The following is a 22,156-nucleotide window of genomic DNA, read 5'->3' as shown; positions in this document are numbered from 1 at the left end:
TCATATGCAAAATGACAGCAATTTCATAAATGAAGAATGGGCTTAGAGATATACTATGTTTATGAATTTACTGTGGTTGTCACTCAAATATTATTATTATAAGAAATGAGAAAACTGAAGCCAACCGATCCAAGAGAGACCAATTTCACAAAGAAAGTATTTGGAACAATACAGACAGTAATAATTTTAGTGTCCAGTTACGTCCTGCATCTGTCTAACCTTCAAGCTACAGAAAAATACTTAACCAGTGAAACACATCCTGCATTTATTACAGTGACTTAAGACAGATATATGTTGGTAAGTAAAAGAAAAGGCTAACATGGCAAAAGGAAGTAGAGTATGGACTTTTTAAAAGAGTTTTTTTTTTCTTTTTAAGAAACTTTAAAAGCGGTGCTTTGAGCAGAAAGATTACTAGCAGCAATAAGATAAACGATTTTCTTGTCTTTTACGATGTAGTTTTGTTAGTACAATGATTTTTTTTTTTTAAGTTGCTATTTCTATTGAATTATATCAGAAGTACAATGGTAAGCAGGCTGCACAGATATAATATAAAAAATGCAATACTTTTGGAACCTGATTCTGCAAAGGTCTGTGAATGTTCTTAACTCAAAAAATGCAAGCAGGCACCACACCGAAAGAAACCACAGGACTGGCTGTTAATATTTTTACATACTTTCTTCCAAATTGCTTTGTGTACCATTTGTGGATACACAGAATTTTTATTTGTCCTTAGTAACTAAATTCAGCAAATTAGCAACCAAATCAAAGCCAGGGTATTAGCTTACAGGCAAACACTAACAGGTAGCAGTATTTTGTAGGCATGGTGAAAGTATCAAGTCATGGGAAAGATCTGACCGAAGAAGGGGACCTTGGTTACAGATGCGGTGGATTCCTTGGAAGACGTAGTAGGAGGTCATGCTCTGCTTCATTTCACCAAATTCTCAAATTTGAGTTCTATGGTAAAATCTAGTTTCTTTTTCACAGACTTGGTAACTTGCAATGACCTTGAAGAAGTAGTCATCGTTTTGACTTTCAGCCAGTCCTTACTTCTACCAATGTACACATTTAAAACTGCACCATGTACTGCAGTCAAATGCATAGAGATCAGCAAATCAGTAATACTCACAAGAGTATACCTTAAATTTATGGCAAGAAATGCCATAAACTGAATTTCATGTAGAATTTTATCTGTCTGTTTAAATAAGCAGTGAGTTGGAACCAGACCACAGCAGCTTTTAGAGATGTTACTGCAGTAAAAAAATAGAAACCCAAACCAACCAACCAACAAACCAACCAACAATTGAACCAAACCAAAAAAACCCCACCTTACTGCCCTCTTACTTTGCTAGGAAAAAGAAAAAATGAGATTAAAATTGTTGCAAGGCAAATACTGTATTCAGTGAGACTGCACATTTATCCTATTTATTAGAGTGAAGGTGAGAACTTGCACTGACTTCCAATGTTACTCTTTCACAGTTTTTCACTTCCAAGTTTCACTGAATCCCTACAGTGTTTTGAAAAGGGCAGGGATTTGAAATGAAGAATGTCTTTGCATGACCTGAACAATAGATCTTTAAAAATTGTTCAAGTCCAAAATTAACATTTGGAAGCTATCTGGACTCAGGAGTGACCCACAATAACTGGAAAGCTTAAGATTTTTCACAGTTCAAAGTAAAGGCTTTTAATAATTTTGGATTACTTCAACTGCTGAACAAGTCCAACACTGTAATTTCATCCACACATCAATAAAGTTTAAGTGTTTCATTAAATTTAAATTGCTATTCATTGTGCACAGAAATTTTAAGCTAATGAAATGCTTTTTATTACAATGGATCTGCTATACTGTTAGAAGTCTATCATATTTTCCCACTTAAAAAGTAAGAGTCCAAGGGCTTGATAACTTGGCTACAGAGAATACGCTCCAGGCCGAATTTTGCATAGAAATTTTGTATAGAAAGCTGAGACTTTTTGTTACACTAAAATTTTCAACTTAAAAACATGCACACGCTCCTGGGCAGAAAGTGTTACTGAAGCATTGAGTAGACACTCAATTTTCCCACTCTGCTAGTTTAGCTGTCCAGTGGCAAGGTACATCTTGTAGACAGTATTTTCATCAGTGTATTTAAAGTGTTAATAACTACAACATCCTTAACTACTGCACACATTCAGGATTAGAAAATAATTGGTTTTATCACTCCTCTTTCATCTTGAGTTCAGTATTGGTTTTATGCTTGACAATAAACCCTTTATGCAACATTTCAAACTGTAACCAAGAACGTGAACTGACCAGTGGGTTTACTAAGGGCATCAAGGCTTTTGGACCTCCCCTGCCGAGTTGTCTGGGGCAAACCGCAGGAATTTTAACATGATTCTCTGCATCTGCACAGGTGGTACAGGAGGTACTGTAACGCTATATTTTGTATGGCCCTTGAAGAATCCCCACAAGACGACACTAAGCACCTTTATCAAGGGAGAACACACAGTGTTATGGATTGTTTCTAACTAGTACCTGCATGCTAAAGGTTAACACGACGAAACTACTCTCTAAGCACAGCAGTGTGAATTACAGGAACCATATAGGCAGCTCCCTGCACAGGCAAGTCTGATAATTTTGATGCAGCTGTGTTTACTTAGACCAATAGCAAAGTTCTAACTTGGAAAAACAAACTAACTTGGTTCACAAAACTCTGAACCATTATAATTTGAGCTAGAGGACTATGACTTAGCTACAAACAGCAGCAGACAAACCCCTACTACAGATCAACCATTAGCCTTAAATGAGAGCCACAGTCACCTATGAGTAGGTAACAACACGCTAAAGTTTCCCAAATACTAATCATGACCTGTAGATGCTTCTTGACCTCATAGTGCTCCCATGCACACTCTGTCTTCTGAAACTAAGACTATGACCTCAATATGATCTAATAAACTATTCCACCGTTTAAAGTTCCACAGTTTCTACAGTGTATCAGTCTGCCTTGAACGCAACTTTTAAAATGGATGCCTTGATTTCCACGGGGTCTTGCCTGCAGCACTGACAACCTCAAAACAGGAAATGTAATTGTATGCATTAGCCAATACAATATGAAAAATGCAACTGTTCCAAGTGAGCAAATACATTTAAATATAAAATAAGAGATAACCCTGAGAATACATTTAATCTCTCAGCAGATAAATGCTGTATAGTAAAAAATTAGTTCTGTCAATACAGAAAGACCCCTACACTAATTGACAGCCATGCAACAGCGGCGCAAGGAGGAATGCCTTTGAGATCTGGCTAGAGATTGTCAAAGGGACTTTAAAACAGTTCTGGGGTACAAGAAGAGAGTAGTCCCAAGATCTTTTAGCAGCAAACACTACCCAACTGGATATTACGTGAAAAATAGCAAAGTAGCTACAGTGAGCACACCTGTGGAAACAAGTCTTTGTAGGAAGAGAGTAAGCCCAAGCTAAAAAGTTTAACTAAAGAGTCTGAGACAGACCCAACACCACAGTTTGGGACTACAGGCAATTTTATTTTTCATCTGACTTTCTTTCCCCACTCCACTCATTTCATTACACCTCATTATGTTAAAGATTGCCACAGAAACTACCTCAAGCATTACCAAGAGAATAAAAATCTAGTTTCTCAGGGTAATGATTGAAGGAACAATCTAACACTGAGCCCACTCGAACACCTCATTCACAACCAAGGTTTTAATTTTTTTTGGCTTATAATCAAACTAGTAATCAAATAAAAGAAATAATAGTAATAGTGACTATTGATTTGGAGTTCTAAGCTTTTGGCTTTTTATACTATGACCTTATCGTACCTCCCTTACCTCCCTAGTCTTCAGTTTTGGCTCCCAAACCCATCTGAAGCAAGCTCTTCCTTTCCCACCCTTCCATCCATCCATTCCTACCCACTTATCCAACCTGTAAACCCAACCTGCCAGTCCTCCAAAACTGTTTCCTGCCTCATTCCAGTAACATTGGGGCACCCAAAGTAATCAGTAAACCAAACAGTAAACATTAAGATGGCAGTTGTGCCTATCAAATGCAAAGTAAACATGAAAGCATTCACTATGCCAATAAGTTAGACTACTGAGTATTGTTCTGCTGATGACATGATTTATTACTAATGTTTTATTGAAGGGGTTGGGGCAATACCAAACTTGTTTGGATATCCCCTCATTCATGCATGTAATAAGGGGTGCTGGAAGAGGAAAAAAATGATCCTTGCCCTTTCTCCTCTATGCATTATCATTGATTCCAATCCGCGATTAATTTTCTGCTTTGAGTAATGCAGAGATCAGATGCTATTATCAAAGACAGTCATAAAAATACAAAATAATATTAAAGTAGCTTAAGTGTTTTTCAAAGAGTGTGCTTGAGGGTCTAAAAAAATATTTAGGTTTCCCTGTAACAAAAAGAAGATTGTTGACATTAACTCATGTCCACCCAGAGATGGACTGCGAACTAACACTGCGTGAACTAGAAAATGCTGAACTGATAATAAATTTCCCAGGTAAAGATCAAACTGGCCTTTGAAGTGCCAAACTGGAGACAAGTATGGTACAACTTCCTACAACTGGCTAGACAACAAAAGAGACTTCTGAGTTGTCAGACACTGCTGACAAGTAAATCCTCTGGACTTGTGATAACTATCATCTCATTTAGGTATTAGAGTGACTTCTAATACCATCAGTTAGAAAGGGTACGTGAATAGACACAATTCTCAAGCTACAACAAGACTATGATACAGTCTGACCAAGGAATCACAGCAAGACTTCTTTTTAGAGAGAGATACAAGGCTTTTGAGCTCATGCTCTTCCCACTCCTCAAGTAATATAAATGAAGCCTGTCTTAGGTCTTCAAAATTTTCAGATGAGAAAGATTTTTTTTTTTCCTTATCATATTATTTCCCGTTTTAAAATACACCCTGCTTTAAATAGGCAGTTTACAAATTTGCTGACCACTTAACTTCTGCAGTTTGAGAAGAATGCAGGTTTTCCAACTTTAAATGAAAAATGAAAGAGAAAATGTTTTTGGAGCTTAATTCCTGGAGCTTAACAGTCTTTAGCAAAGCATAGACAGAAATACCACAAGGTATTGCAGGAAGGGGTTTGACAGGTATAGCCAAAGAGAAGCTGGAAGAGATACGGGTGACAGTCTAGTAAACAGCTACTGGTAGGCTTAATAGCAGAAAATGCTATAAAGCAGAACTGTGTGTGAAGGCAGACACGTGCAAAGCAAGAGGAAGCATAAGAAATAAAATAGTTAAGTTGCAGATGAACTTCTACTGCATGCTTGCACACGTGAAGTCTAGAGTCTGCTGAGACCAGCCAACAAGAAACTCAATTCAAAATTAGCAGCAGAAAATCTTGCATGCAAGAAGTGTGTGGAAGCACAGTAAGATATCTAAAAGTCTACACACAAGTGCAACGCAGATAGGGACCTGCAAAATGCCATGTCTCTCCAGGACAGTTTCTACTGAGATTTCTATAATAGTCAGAAATTAAAGATAACCTGCTGGCAGAAACTACAGGAAGCTGGAGAAACAGTTCCTTCTCCTTTTCTCATCTTTTGCAACTGTTCCCAAGGACAGAGAAGGTACAATGTCCATTCCATTTCACCAGCTAGAATGATCCTTAACATTTATAATTCAAAACACCAGTGTAATATGTTAAAGAAATCTCACTGTTGTCAGAAGTGAGAAATGTAATGAAACCTGAATGTCTGAAAGTGAAATTGAAGAAAAATCTGAGGTTAAAATGAAGTTACACAAATGAAGGTATTTTGAAACATGCAGTGAAATTTCTGCTTATATTTCAAGCAGCAAATTATTATTTTTTTTTCCCACAAAATTAACTGAAAGGCTACAAAATGATAACCCCTGACTTCGAAATTTTAGTATGTGATTCTATTCTGTGAAGAATTATGTGTAGTAAACCAAATGCAAGAACTGCAGTCACGCAACACACGGATTGTCACACTTCCTGGCTGAACAGGTCATTTAAGGATGTTGAATTCAGCTTATCCTAATAAAATATCAATTTACTAATGTATGTTACAAACGCAGTTAGTTTGAATGAGAAACAGCATAGTTTAACTGGAGTACTTAAAAAGAGTACCATATGTAAGAACACTCCGGTGTTCCAAAAGGTTTCTCCACAAAGGCACAACACACCAACACAGATACGCAGCTGTTTCTTCAAGTGCTGACTTCCTTTTGTGCACCTCTGTGTTTATGTGGTCTCCTCTTTTTTTTTTTTTTCCCCCCCTTCACACATCCCAGATGAGCTTGCTGTAGCTCAGTTCTTCCAGGATGTAGAAGAGACCCAGCTATACTTTATACTTACCTGCTGGGAAGAAGGAAAAAAAAAAAAAAAAAAAAAAAAAGAAAAAAAAATCACTTTGCTGCTGCAATTGCTAGCAGTTAAAGGAAAGTTCCTTTTTCAGTAGCTAATATTGGCACTCTCACCAACTCTGAACCCCCGTGCACTCTAAACTGCAACCTGAGAAACACAGCAAGAAAATGAAATCCAATGGCATACAATGCAAGAATGTGAAGGCTGTAAGACATGTAAGGCTTCAGCCTGTACCCTCTCCTACTCCAGTAGCTAGTTGAAAATAACTAGCGAGTGGAATATATCTGTGACTGTGTCACGAACAGTTAAACAACTGGCATTTTGTAACAAAAAAAGCACAACTGACAAGTCCTTTAGCAACTTTACTTGCCAATGCAGAACACTTTTAATGTTATGGAATTTATTTCTTATATGCAATAGACCTGCAAAAGCATCATTGTTTTCTTCCTGTTCGCATACAAAGACTAACCGGCACGTTATATCCCTGCATCAGAATAGCAGAATTTGGCCTTACTAAAGCATAAAAAGACAGACAACTCCTAAACACAGGACATCAATAGTTTGAGATCTGTTGGAGTTCAAACTCATCTACATCTAGTAAGATAATTCTGAAGCCATCCATTTGAAGTGTTAGAAGAAATCTAAAGGGTTACAAAGATTTCAAACCAAATTATTTTGCACATTTCAATCAAAAAGTAATTGCCTATTTCTCAAAAAAAAAAAAAATCTACTATATCCAAATGTTTTTAAGATGTAAATGCACTTGTCATCTTTCATGTAAGCAGGGTGCTGGTGCCCCAAATTAAACAAAAGAATAAAAGTTAGGGTTGACAAGTATGTCGCTGTGTAACTACAAATTAAATATGCCTTTTGATGTTTCATTTTTAACTGTTGAGTACCTTTTCATCAGGCTATTGCCATTAGAAGTTTTTTATTAGATTTTTAAATTAGACAAATAACAGGTAAGAGATGTGACAAGTATATCAAATCTGATTTAGCAGATCTGACACACTTAATCTTGTACTGTAAGAGTGGCATTTGATATATTTGAAATATTTCAAACAATGCTCCCTTAACATGCCAAATAAGAAGAAATTCAGATTTAACTCTACTATATTCAATTTATGCCAAGTACAGAATGAGTATCTAAACCACACAAACAATCAACTTTCAGCTGAAAGTGCGAAATCACCTGAAACTTTCAATGCAATGTGAAATTTTAAATACTACCCAACGCCCCCCCCCCCCCCAATATCTGACAACACCAATGAAACACAGAAGATACATATTTTAAAAAGATTGCTAGACTAGCCTCTGCAACTCTGTATGCTGTGACCTTTGAGTGAATGTTGGCTAGACTGGACAGCAGCCAGCATTTCAAAAATAATTTCTGAAGAGAGTTCACCATATCTGAATTCCTCAGAAAAATAAATGAACACCCACTTTTTGTGTGGTAAACAAACCCACACTTACTAGAGTCTCAAATTTATGTAGCTGTTATATATCTAAACAAATAAAATATAATTAAACTTGCCACATAATTAAAAATAATTTGACATTTGCATGCAAAAGCTCACATTAATAATCTAAAAGACTGAATGCCCACATACAACTACTTTTGCTTGTACTGCACAAACTTCAATACACAGAAATCTTTTCTATCCAAATTCAGAGTAACACAACCACCTCATTAACCCTCCAAAAGACTATAGGCTTGGAATCCAGAAGAGATAACAGAGCCTGATTTTACTTGTCAGGTGACCAAGATAAAAATACATTCATTTAAAATATAATTTAAGAAAACACAACCTACTACCAAGAGAGAAGAATGAGCACAAATGAAAAAACCTTGTATGCTGAACTAGCTGATTGACTAGTATACACAAAAAAAATCATCTAAAAACATACTCAGCAACTGATTAACGTTATGTTTCCCATTATCCCTTTCATCTCTTTCAATTCTGTTAATACCATGGATTAAATTAGAACAATGTTTCAAACAAGAAAAGAACCAACTAGATTTCATTGTTGCTGCATGTTAAAAATGAAGTCTTTGTTGTAAAGACTCAGAAGTCGACATTGACATTAAAATGAAAATTTAAATGAAAGTTATTTATTAACAATAAATCTAATTAAGTTAACCGTACTGCCTTCTAACACCAGCAGTCACACCTGAGATCAAAATAAAGGGGCAAATGTATAATTATGTTGTGCACAAGTTCTTTCTGACATTCAGAACTTTGATATTGAAAAGAGCATGTATGTTGAAAAACTAAACAATAAAAGTTTTAGCACATAGGCTAAATTAAATTTTTCCCCATGCAAACAATTTGACCTTCCTTATATTTAAAACTGTAACAAAAACCATATGTATAAGTATCTGATAATTACAGGACGATTGCCTAAGTGAGCAAGGCATATGCTTTTTCCACACTGACAGAAAGAAACATGGTACAGAACTTCAGTATTACATATTTTTCAAAGCTTGCTCAAAAGGCAGGCTTCTTAATTTCATTCTGATTTCTTCTTCAGAACTGTTCATTTATTACCGTTCTTCTCATTCTTCTATTTTCCCTTCTATTTCCCCATGAATTATATGATGCAAGGAAGTATTGTCCCCAGTACTTACAGACCGATGGCTGCAAAGTCACCAATGACAAATAGATTGTCAAGGTTTTTGGATAACATTTTTCTGAATATTCTATATACTACAAGACTTTAGGTAGTAAAATTAAACATGAATGTTCAAATTGACAGGAGTCAAAGAAGGCATTTTAAAGATAAAGATGCTTAAGTGAGTTATTAACATGACACAGAAAACCCCACGGAGGCCGGGACAGAATCCCGCCTCCACTTTTTTTTCCCCTCCCAGATTATGCTTCACACACTTCTCAGAATCTGTTACAACTGAGGATACATTTTTGCCTCTAACAGCTCCACTTAATACAAACCCCAGTTTTATCTCCAAAACAGCCTCCATTTCATGAAGCACGTCAAGTGTACCCATGTGGGAAAAAATGTTATTATTTAAAGTTGGATTATACTTGATTGTCTTTGTGTAGTTTTTTCCGTACATAATTTTTACTGACATTGAAAAGAAAGCAAACAAGAAACCAGAATGGAAACCAGAAAATTCTCGTACTGCATTGGTCTATATGGCTTAACAACAGAATTGGCAACACATACATGTAACTTATGTACAGTAGATTTATATGGATTTGAGTCATTTGGCTGATGCTGTAGACCTTGACTTTTGTAGCCTTGATTCTAAAAAAGAAACAACATTGATGGCATTGGCAAGGCAAAACTTTTAGGCCATTGTTGTGTTTCTCAGTGGTACTGCCTATACAGAACATGTAGCATTGCCTGTAGTGTTACTATAAGTATATAATAATATATACATAACTTCTGCCAGCTGTGCAAAGAAAGTGATCAGTAACATTAATAGGCTGTCATCCCTAGAGGACAAAAGTGCAAGATCGAGGGGATTTCTTCGATTACACTGCAGCTTCTGGTAAACTCACTGATCTAACGAGTATCAGACCTCTCTGCTCTTTTATTTGTGCTTCAAGTCTGTCTCTTGTTTGTATAATCCCTTTCTATTCACTTCTGTGTTAATTTCATTTCTAAATCCTACCCTAATTTACATTTCTACCTTGCTCATCCAGTCCTGACTTCCCCCTTTGTTCCACCTTCGTTCCTGCTTGATACCAGTCTTCACCACAAGCTTTCTGTTCCAGTCTGCTCCCTCCCTTGCAGTTGCTTTGTTTTCTACCAGCATTGGTATCCTCCCCACGAACAATTCCATCTACCCAAAAGCATTATCTTCCCAATAGTCCAGATCAGGTGCTCTCTGCATTCTATTCAGCCTTCCAGCTTCTTCATTCTGCTCAGTAACAGTAGGGGGAACATCACAAAAGGAATACTTGCTAGTGCTTGACCAGTACAATTTTTCAAAAGAGTTGCAGTCTTGAAGCTCTGGGCTGGACTAGCAACATGGGAAATTCATCATTAGAAAATTCTCAATGTTATTCCTAACCAATTCCTGAGTATTTTCATACTCACATTTTTCCAAAATGTCCTTTGCAAAAGATATATCTGTGGCATCAACATGCCCCCACTCTGGCCAAATTTTTAATCGCCAGATGGAATGCTTGAAAGTTTCAGACTGCATCAGGGAGATTATTCGCCTTTTACCTTATCTTTTAAACATGGGCAAATTGATGTCTTTGCCCTCTTCTTTCCTTTCCAAAAAAGAACTGTTCTTGTCAAGGTTTGCCTTTTTACTATCACTAGTACTATTTGAAAGCTAATGCAGAAACACCATATAAAACAACTTCAGGCCAAACTATTACATCATGGCGATCAGGCATAGTTGTATCCACTAAGGAACATCGAGTAACTTTAATTATGCAACACTACACATCACTGATAGTACCACTCAGGAACACAACTGAGGCCTAAATGTTTTCCCTTGCCAATGCCATGAACTAACTTTCTTTTTTAAAATTAAGGCTACAAAAGTCAATATCTAAACCAGGCAAATGACTCAAATAAAATCTTTAAATTTTGCAGTCATAAGATTACTGAAGAACAGATAATAATTTCCACTATACAAATAATTTTTTTTCCTCAACAAATCAATGTGTCGATCTTTAATAAATCCTTGAGTGAACTGTGTGTTTGACTCAGTGTGACCCACTCCCAGTCATCTGTTTGTTATTTTAGTTTAATAAAGTAGATACTTTTCATGCTGTACTTGGAGATGAACTGTGAAGTAGAGCTTTGTTTGTTCGGGGTTCTTCTAAGAGGAAAATGAAAAGACAGTATGCCTACTGCACTACTAACTGCATTTTTAGATTACATAAGAGTATATTTTCTCAACTATAATCTTGTTGTACAATTTAATGTTGTTTGTAAATACTAGGTTATTGGAAAAAATCAATTATATGCTTGCTGGGTGATTTTTTTTTTTTTTTTGATTGAATGCTGGAAAAAGTCATATTCTCATATGCCCCATGAAGAGTTGTTTGTTTTTTTTTCCCCAGTCCTTTTCAAGAATGAAGTTCATCTACCTCCTCCAAGAGGGAGGCTTTCCCAGTCACTTACTAATTTTATCTTCAGAGCACCAAATACTTTCAGGATCAACTAACCATTGCTATAAGCAGACAAACTGAAGGTACTCAAAGTTACTCTCTTATACCAATAGTCAACAAGGTACATTTGACAGAATTTATTCATCAGAAAGATAGTTCATCAAGGTGGAGAAGCATGAAAGAAGTGTCTATATGTTCCTTCTTAACATGTCTAGCTTGGAGAGTAACAAAAAAAACAAACAAATTTTTTACTACTTCAAATTGGCACCTCTTGGCCAACACTATGATATGTAATCCTGAAGAGGAGTCTCTAATATTCTCCATTTTCACTTTGATTTTTGCCAAAAAGTTGCACAGAATGTACGTAAAACCAAGAATAAATTGGACAACAAGCAGACTAAGGCACACCTCTAACAGAAATTCAATATTCCCTTTAAATGAAAAAATACTACAGAATAATCCTAAAGGCAACGTGAGTCCAGTCAGTAGATCCCAATGCACTAGATCAAGAAATGAGCATATAGAAAGCTGACACAACTTCTTTCTCTTTGTCTTTGTTAGCTGGTGGGAATGCAAGCATGCCAAGCAACAACATACTTCAAACGTGATGAGGAGTTATGTATTATTCAGTTATAAATTTGAATGTGCAAGATTAAAATCTAAGTTATTTCCGCTATAAACTGTATTACAGCATATATTCTGAGCACAAAAGTAGTAACAAAAGATAGAAGAGACACTTTTCTCTAAATAACCCCTAAAATCTTTGTGTTTTTAAGGCCCGGCAAGCAAGCACTGCAGCTCGATTCACAGATTACAGCGTGCTTCTTGTAACCACCTCCCTATCAAATTTTAAAGAACCACAAAACTTCTACTAAGCTTGCCATATACATCTCTATGAAACAATCAAAACAAGAAAGTACAAATTGTCATGTCAATCATTGATTTACTGAAATTCAAGACAAGATCACCTTCAAAATGCCATGTACTATGTTACTGCAACTAATTTCTACTTGGTATTAACCAGGCATTCATGTGATAAGCAATTTAGATGCATTAGTTTTAGATATGACAAATTAGATGTTCAAAGGACCTAAATGTTAAGATGTGCACAGCATTCACTACTTAAAGAAAAAAAACCACAACCCCAAACAAAAACCCAGACTCATTTATATTATGCTTCCTTAAAACAGAGGCTCTTAAAGCACCTAAATAATGACTAACAGCTCAGTCATTCTAAATACCTTATACCTGCCCTTCTTCAATGGTTTAACATTTTGCTGAACTACTGTTATAGTATGCATTTTCTCAATTTTACCTTTTCAGAACTGTAATTACATCTATTACAAAAGTAGCCAGATTCTTTGGAAAAAAATCACAAACAATCTCAATGCTATTTTCTTATGAAATTCAAAGATGTCTTTTATAATTCTTTCTATTATATATAAGCAATGAAGCAAAATAATCACAAAAAACAAGTATTAAAGAGATTATCAAAGCTGCTTTAATCATTTGGGGGTATTTGAAAAATGATTTAAGAATTAAGTAAAGTCTGTGAGAAAGAACTTATTATAAGAACTTGTCAAAAGTTAAAAACAGACTAGAAAAAAGTTTTTATTTGTACAGTATATTTTAGCTCCTATTAATCACTTAAAATAATTTCAGAGTTTAATAAGCAGATATTTACCTGCTGGAACAAGACAATCTTTCCAATCAAAATATCCTGCATAAATGCCAGGTTCTAATGACCCAACTATCGGATCTGCCTTGAATTCAATGTACGTTTCAAACAGTCTTTGATCCAGCTCTTTCAAGGATTCCATACTAACCTAAAAAACAGAAAAACAAAAAAAAAGAGAAAGAGCATAATAGTCATTAATTACAAGAATTAAATCACATACCCAAAAAATTTACTTCACGTCTTCTTTAATTTTTGGTAAAGAGTAGCAATTACTTACACATTTCAGTTCATAATTACATATATAAAAACCCAGGAACTTCCATATTATCTGTCCATCCTACCCAGTATAATTTTTTTTTTTTTGATTGTGCTCAGCAACAGACATTTTTGCCAAAAGTCCAAGTAATGCCAAAGCAGGCAGATCACTCCGTAATTGTCTAATGGCATGATTTTTTTTCTGCATGTCAGGAGGCTTTGGTCTTCCACCAAGTAAACAACTGAATTTTGTCAATGCTTCAAAATAAGCCCATAATAATTTCCATCCTGAAACATGAACATTTTCATATAATACTTAAGATCTACCAATTGTAATGTTACACTTTCTCACTATCTGCTCTACATTTGAAAAATACACAGAATTATTTAGGAGTCTCTGCCTTCTGAAACTGTACATGTGAACTCCCCTGCTCTACTTCAAGGCATATCTGTACAACAGATGCATAAACTGCAGCTCACCAACATCTGCAGAGTTTTTCTCTTTAACAGCTCTATGCAATTTTTAGTAATTCACACAACTTAGCCCCACTGAAAGCTAAAGGGATATGCACAGTTTGTTCATAGTATCTGAACAACTTTAAATTTTATACAAGACTTTTTATTAAACATAGGTACCCCCCTGTAATTATAGCTTCTAAAACAATTCTGGAACACAATGCGTATCCTAAAATGTTAAAGTAGAAAGTCAGTATCTTTGGATGGTAATGGATGCTAAATACAAATAAAATATGCTGAAAATAGAATGTGACTTCTACTTAAATGTATTTATGCTTATAAGTAAGAGCTTAAGCAATAGCAAAGTAAAGCTTTTAAACTAGTACTCATTTTCCTCAACCATTAGGGAAAAAAGCATATATATATATATATATATATATATATATATATATATATATATATATGATAATTTCCAGAAGCAAAAGGGGTTTAAAAGTGAGGAAGAAGGCAGGGCTCTAGATCAAACCAGGAATTCAGAAGAAAGAAAGAAGAGAAGAATATCAACTCCTTATCATTCCTTTCTAAAGATTTAATGCTGCAAGCTGCAGAATAGGGGATGAAGCTTATTCACTGCAGGGATGTCTCTAAACTGTGTTCTCCTCTGGCATGCCTGTATTGTTAAGTGAAGAGAAAAGGGAACTGCAATATTTGAGTCAGGAATAGACAGACAGATAAGCCTTCAGGAATGAGATCATAAGTGCAAGGGAAAACAGAGGTATTATTGAGGTCAAAGTTGCTGCCAGATTCAGGAAAGTTGGGATGGTGAAGTCGGTGCTCCAAAACAAGAGACACCACCACTTTCCTGCTTTTCTCTCTGATGAGCCTCCTTTTTTCATGAGGCACTGAGAATTTGGTCCCAGGAAAAGATCGAGGCTCTTTTCTTCTTCTTTCCCTTCTACCTGACAGCCTGTTGACACTCAAGACTTGAAAAAGAAGAACACACTAAAAAACGTACAGAAATCTCACTTTTTCCCCTTACACAGGGCCACAGAAATGTAAACCCGGAATGGGTTTCAAGACATTCTTCACTCAATTGCTTATGATTAGGGAGAATAATTATCCTTAAACCGTTCCTATTTCGGTTTGAGCTAGTGGGAAAAATAAAGTACAAGTTCTGGTGGGAAGTCCCTGCAAACATGCACCAATTCAAAGAATCTGTGACCCAATTGCTTCAGTTGTCCTTAACAAAGTGTTTTAGAATTAAGTAATTCCACCTTCCACTTCTGCAGTCATTCAATACAAAAGATCATCTGCACATTCAGTACAAGCTTTTGTTTCATGTGAGTCCTCTTCAACCTGTTTCAAGTTCAATACACAATTAAGATAGCAGTGGGTAACCTTGTTTTTCAGCTGGTGGAAAGATTACAAGAAAGAACGAACAATTCATCTGAATGTTATTTTGAGCCCAGGATGCGGGGGGTGAGGCAGAGTAGAAGTCCTCAACAACTTCCACTGTGTATATGCATTTTCCGGACTCCCAAGAGGGGTAAATGCTCATAAAAATATACAATTCTCTCATTTTTGTCTTTCTGCTGTGAACTTCCCTGAGACTACAGTTTTCAATTTTTGTATTAAAGCCATTTTGAGCCTCTATCCTAGCAATCCCTCTGCCTTATCTAAGTATCAGGACTGTGGAAACAATTTTATTCAGAAGCTTAATCAATAAGCTAGGATGAATGTTATGGGATACATTATTTTTGTTCCCCACTTGCTAATTGACTAAACTGATGATAAAAAGTTGAATTAAAGAATCTCCACAGAAAAGCACTTAAGATTTATGTAGAAATTAAATGTAATTACTAAGTATGTGCCAAGATGGCGTGTGCTAAAGCAGAGTGTAAAGTTTGGCCATTTTATGTAACTTTGTATTTGGCACACTAAGAAAAAAATGGAAATAATAACCATGTAGAATGTAAGGAAATTTTCTTGGTTACGATTTTATGATTTCTGTATTTTCAGAATATTAGATAATAATGATTTCTCTTCTAACAAAGGGAACTTTAAGAAAACCCCAACCAAACAACAGATAGTTTTTACCAAAATAAACTACAAAATTTACTTTAAAATTAAATTTATAAGGCTAACAATTTTCAAAAATTTTGTCAATTCTTTATTGCAAATTTTTGATCTAATAAATAGTTAAATAAATTAAGAAACTTACAGAAGTTTAGGTGACAGAACAAAAAACTGAAACAACCAACCAACCCCTCTAAACCTCTGTCAGCTTCTAGCCTCTCAAAAATTAATGAAGGATTCAAAAATTGCCCTCTTAAGATGACTAGCTAATTATCCAAATCCTCCCAGCTAGCATTACTGATTGATGTGTCCCATATATGCAGTACTGCACCAGTCAGCGCTTTCAAAGGGTTAACACAGATTTGAAATTAATCTGCGACTTCAACATTTGAATTTTGCCATTTATAAACCTACCAGACTTTTAATGGCAATACTTTGATGTGGCTGTACCAGACAGTGTTGAATACATATGTGCCAGATACATACATACAGATACATACATACAGATGTCTGTCTTGCTTATACAGACAACACTAACTGTACATAGCTCAACTCTCAGTTGTCTCAGTAACAAAGAATGACAATGTGCAGAGTCATTTTGTATACTGTACTAACCATACAAATCCTCTCAACCCCATTTAAACGCTAGTCAAAATTACTTCAGCCAGAGAAATTCAAACAACATTCAGGCAGAATGGGACTAAGGATGTACTACATAGTAGAAACATCAGTTCAAGTGAAATATTGTACTCTGTACTGGAAAAGATAACATTTTACTTCCAACCAACAAATGTTTCTGGAAATAAACTAGCTTTATGGTCCTAAGGATTAAGTCACAACATTTCTCAAAAAAATGATTAATCTTTACAAAAAGGCAGGAAAATGAGACAGCGACTGCCGCCCACTTTGACATTTTCGTTCTTTGAAAAAAAAAAACAAAAAAACCAACAAACCAAAACCAAAAAACAACCACCAAAACACAACAAAAAAACCTGAACTAGTTTATGAACAACAGCTATCAGTAACGCAGATTGCCAGATGAAATAATTTATCAAGTATCTTTCTGAGATAACGATCTTTCATTCTCTGCATTAAGAAAACACAGTGACATTAAACAGCTTTCCTAAGAAATCTGATAAGCTTTGCCATTGAACACACAAGTCCTGAATAAAAAAGAGGTCACATTTTTTACACCAGCTATTTAAGCATTATAGGAACACATACAACCATATCATTGTTGTTGTGTCCAACTGATGCTTGGAGTCCCACTCATTTGCAGAAGGCTCACCCAAGAATCCTTTTGGCCATTTGAACACTTCCACTTAATTTCCACAGAATGTAAAACAAGTAAAAACTGTTTCCTTTAAGCAATGATACTTCATTCCAGTGCTCTCACTTACTTGAGTTATTTTTTCAACACCTTGAAAGCCATGTTTCTCAAAATGTTCAGCTATATTTAGGAAGGTATGACGTTCCAGATAACGGCAGTTACTGAGTGCAATTAAAAGCCTCTGTTCCTAAAAATTTGTTTTAAGAGAAGAAAGAGTATAACAGTTAGAATAAAGAAATATCAGCATGACCAATACTGTAAACGTATAGTATTTTATTGACTCTGTGCGTGTAATAAACATGCTGATAAATAAAGTGGAGTTTACAAATATTTTTGTCAATAAAACACCAAGAACTGAGTGAATATCAGGTATGATGATTGAACACGTATGCTTTTTCTTATAGGATCTGGAGCATTCACTGGAATAGCTGTGACTAATACAGAATCGTGGTTAAGACTTCTTTACAAAAATTAGGTTTGGACAGCTTTCCAGGAAGCTGTTTCTGGCTTTTACTTTGTTTCAAGAAATATGCAAAGAATTATGACCATCATAAAATTAACTGAAGATCATCTTCACTTTCACATGAAGCTGGCTAAAACAAGGGAAGCAAAACAGGTACTGAACAAATGCACTCACCCATTCTAAAATACTACAAGGTTCAGAAGTACGTAATATAATTTCAGCAGTTCATTTGAAAAAATTCTAGGTAGTTATAACTTATCTCTGTTCTTCAATGATTTTTTTTAATTACAAGAAGGTCAAATACATTCTGGAGTTGAGATACCAGAATTGCCTTTCCCTGACTTTGGTGCAACGAGGTGTAGTTTCCAAAGAGACAAAGAACCAAACAAGACAGAACTACTATTTAAACAGATTTGGTCCCTTTTCCCCTCTCCTTCTCCCAATGGGAAAACATTTTTCTACCTCAGATGGAAGTTCAAAATCAACACCAGCAAATATTTTGAAAACAAAATTATTTGGCAACGAAGTCATCATAATAGTGCAGATCTGATTAAAAATGGTGTTGGTTTTCAGACCCAGAAGAACTCCTGACAGTTTTGTGTTCCAGTAATATGATGACTAGTATTGAGATATGCAGTTGCCTACTACTTTAAATTATAATCAGTTGGTACACAGACTATTCAAAAAATGAGAATTTTAAAAATACAGGGACAAATCTTACTCTGCTCACTCACTTTCTCTGTTCTCATTACTCAATCAGGAAAGTGAAGATAGTGTTCTGTGATTTACAGAAAACAATTAATATGATACCATGGAAGCCAAACATTGTCTAAAATTGTGGATTTCTTTTTTATTTAAACATTCGTATCTATGACATTTGGGAGGAAGTCACAGCCACAAAAAGTTACTTTGTCAACAATTAATATAAAAATCTATGTGTTGCAAGAATAAAGTGACATAGAGAACTAATTTTTATAGTCTGCAATTCAGAAACTTGGCCTGATTTGGCAATCTGTGATTCTTTATTGTAGCAGGAATGCCTATTGCTCTTGTAAATGAGGCAAAGCTGGGCTTCTGACAACATTAAAAACCTGTACTAAGGAGTATTAACTTCACAAGAGGTTCTCACTGGGTTTCTTGCAGGGAACAACTACATTTTTTCATCATCCAACGGACTAGAAGAAAGTACATCAAGCAAAGTCAAAGTGTGAAGAATATTAAAAACCTTTTTTCCAATTTCCTAAAAAACAAAACCAGCCAAACAAATAATCAATACTTACTCTCAGGAATTTCTGGGGGAAAAACTACATTACTGAGTATCTGTATCTTCCTGGGTTTTAAAAGTAACTAATAATCAGACCAGTTCTTATGATTTAAAACAGGGTGATAAATCAAAAGTCAAATCCTCAACTGTCTTAACACCAGTGCTATTTTCACTAATTTCAATGATGCCATTTTAGTTTCTGAGGAGTACCTGGTTTCAAAAAACATCTTCATTAGTTACCTTAAGATGGTATACTAAGATATAAACAAACTGCTTTTAAAAAAAGCCTCATATTCAAGCCTTATATCCTTGTCTTTTCTTACGCTTATCTACATATATATCTAGGAAATGCCTCTAGAATACAGAATTGCTCTCTAAAAAAGGAAAACAAAAAACTGAAACACTTAATAAAAAAGGACCACATTCCTGTAACTTTGAGAAATATTAAGTTTCACATCAGCTTTTAGAAACAGAAGCCAAACTTACTGAAGAAAGACTTGAGTCTTCATGAATGCTTCCAAACAAATCTGGAGATGAAACATCAACTGAAAGACTAGGAATATTGTTTAAGTGAGTAGTATAGTGCTTTTGATTATCTGATACATGGTGGATCAAATGAACAGTTGGAACAGAAGACTGGAATCTTGTTTCAAGCCCCCTCACACCAGATGATAAAGCAGTCCACGTTGCTCAGTTTTTCTAAGATGTACACAAAGCCCACAGGAGCTTTGTGGACAGACAGTACTATTCTAGCTACCTTTCCATCTTAAAGCATTTTTATTTTCTATAATTTCTCTGGTTTGTCACAGATTCCGTTTTGGTTTTATGCCTATCCAGCCAAGAGAGTCATCCAAATAGCAAAAAAAGTGGCATTAGGAACACAGTTAATTTGCCTTTTTCTAATGCATATTGCAGGTACCAGTATTTGCCAAGTTTCTGGCTTTTCACAAAGAAATGATTGGTACTCTTGAAAACTCAGGCTATTCTGACTTGTTTTGGTCTCTAAAACAAGTGGCTCATGAGCAATTATTGAACAAACTTTCAAGAATTTAGCAGAAATACCAAATAGAACCAGTCAAAATATAAGGGAAGAAAAGAAAGGCAGTGGCTGCTTCTCCATGACTAGACATTACTTAGTGACAAGGACAACTCATTCCATGGAAGGTCATGTCAAAAACAACATACCTGCCTCTACAGCACACAACTCCTGTCATTGAATAAAATGGTATAAGTAATACCATATTCATTACCTTGTACAATATTTATTACATGATGTCACTCAATTGTTTGGCATAAAAAGTATCTGCTCTTATTTCAAAGCGTCACTAACCAGAGGCAAAAGTATTCACAAGAAATATGAATAAAACCACACCACCACTGAAATTTGAGACTCGCACCCACAATTTCAGAATACTACACCTAGGTCCTATTTATTTTACTTACTGTGCTGTATCTATGTCACCATCAGGTTTGGTGCTCAGTTGTTCCAAACAGTCTATAAAGACCTAGGAAACAATAAAGCAACATCTACATTTTCTGCCAGAACTAAAAAAAATTCTTAAATTCACTTTTACTACAGTCAATAGAAGCAGAACAATCATCATCACCTTTCTTTGTCTTAAACCGTACATAAATACAGTAACATTTTAGTTACACCTTTTGAATGCATATTTTCAATTGTATATGCATCACAGTTTACTTGTAGCAAAACACAGGAGTTTTTAATCCTGCGAAGTGATTCTCATCATGCATGGCTAAAATTACACAGTGATAATCTGCTGATTTGCAAAGAAGGCATTGTTAATAGTTTTCAAGTGTTCAATCTAAACAGTTGATCCCAAGTAAACAGAAGCATCACTAAAATCCATGTTTTGCTTTGGCTCATGGTTTCTTATTTGAGAAGACTATGGTTCAAAAGCCTAAAGCATGTTATTATCTAATTTCAAATATATTTTTAAAAAAATCAGGTTTTGTTACAAAGAATATTGGTTTCTGATACAAAAATTAAAAGCTATATCTTCAGCTGATGAAAATCAGCATTGCTCCTTTTACTGCAGTATATCGATGTTAGATGACATCAGCTCAGCAAGTGTCTCTCAATCATCAGTAAAATCTTGAACAGTCACAATCAGTAAAATACTTGAATATGTCACTTACCCTCTGAGGATTTGATATCATCAGATTCAGCTAGCTAGCTCTGCATACTTTTAAAGTCAAACATTTCTCAGTATCCCAGAGTGTATCAGAGGAATAACACAGTCATCAACTTAAGGTACCTTTTGGGAGGTGGGCAGGGTACAAAGCACACATTTTTGTTGATCACTTGTGTTCACATTTTCATACTTAAAAGTGCTCGAGTTACCTGCATGATCCCAATGCTTAGCTGGCACACATCCTCCTGTGTTTTCTGCTGCTGGAAAACCTGAAGATGCAAGCATATAATTTCAGCAGAACAGCTTCACATGGCCTTATTCTCAAGGAAGGCCTGAGTAACCTATCCCTAAAGAGATGACACAATTATAGGAATGGCTGCTGGAATACAGTGTTTTCTCATGGATCAATTTCAGTTTTTCCCCACCCTAAAATGGGGAGAGAGAATACAAGTCCCAGTAAACAGTCTGACAAGCACGAAGAAATAACACTAAAAGGAAAGAAGTCCTAGTACCTAGTACACGTGATACGTATCATTGTTGGCTAATGGAATTGCAGCAAAAGCTTCCCGGATATTCAAAGATCTTTGCACCCTAACAAGAAGGATTCACCATGCACTGCAGATTATTTTGAATAATGTTCATTAAGCATCAGTATCACAATCAATCAGGGCCTCAAGGTACTAAGTGGATCGGGACAATCATGACTCCTGATTTAGAATAAAGGTTACAGAAGTAAAAAGATGAATTCAAGTTCTGCAAGTAGTTTGGATGCAACAGCGAGTGAAGAGTAACTCCTCGGAATGCCTCCCCCCCTTTTTTTTCCTCATGTAAATAAAGTCACATCTACTGCGATCTGAAAATTATGTTAGCAACATTTTTTCAAAAGAAATGCTTTGAAGATTTAAATATAGGTCCAATCTGCCCCATACACACACAATTACGCCAAAGGAAAAAAGGAAACACAAACAAAATTCTAAAAGCTAGCATCAGTGAAAAGGGTTTACGTGGAAAAAAAAAATAAAGAGGAAAGTTATA

General features: G+C 35.4%; 1 protein-coding gene across 2 annotated transcripts in view; it reads right to left on the bottom strand.

Annotated features, from left to right (window-relative positions):
- Positions 1-22,156, bottom strand: part of EXOC2 (exocyst complex component 2) — a 136,029-nt gene that overhangs the window by 24,902 nt on the left and 88,971 nt on the right. For both annotated transcript variants that reach the window (XM_076330457.1, XM_076330456.1), the window contains exons 19-23: positions 21,331-21,390; positions 20,412-20,473; positions 19,455-19,521; positions 17,312-17,428; positions 13,131-13,272 (exon numbers count right to left, since the gene is read on the bottom strand). In XM_076330457.1, the coding sequence (XP_076186572.1) occupies positions 13,131-13,272; positions 17,312-17,428; positions 19,455-19,521; positions 20,412-20,473; positions 21,331-21,390 (448 nt within the window). The remainder of the gene's footprint in view (positions 1-13,130; positions 13,273-17,311; positions 17,429-19,454; positions 19,522-20,411; positions 20,474-21,330; positions 21,391-22,156) is intronic.

This window comes from Aptenodytes patagonicus, chromosome 2, assembly GCF_965638725.1.
Source record: "Aptenodytes patagonicus chromosome 2, bAptPat1.pri.cur, whole genome shotgun sequence".
Classification (NCBI taxonomy): domain Eukaryota; kingdom Metazoa; phylum Chordata; class Aves; order Sphenisciformes; family Spheniscidae; genus Aptenodytes; species Aptenodytes patagonicus.
The sequence above is the reverse complement of the archived record's forward strand: the minus strand, read 5'-3'. Positions and strand labels throughout refer to the sequence as shown.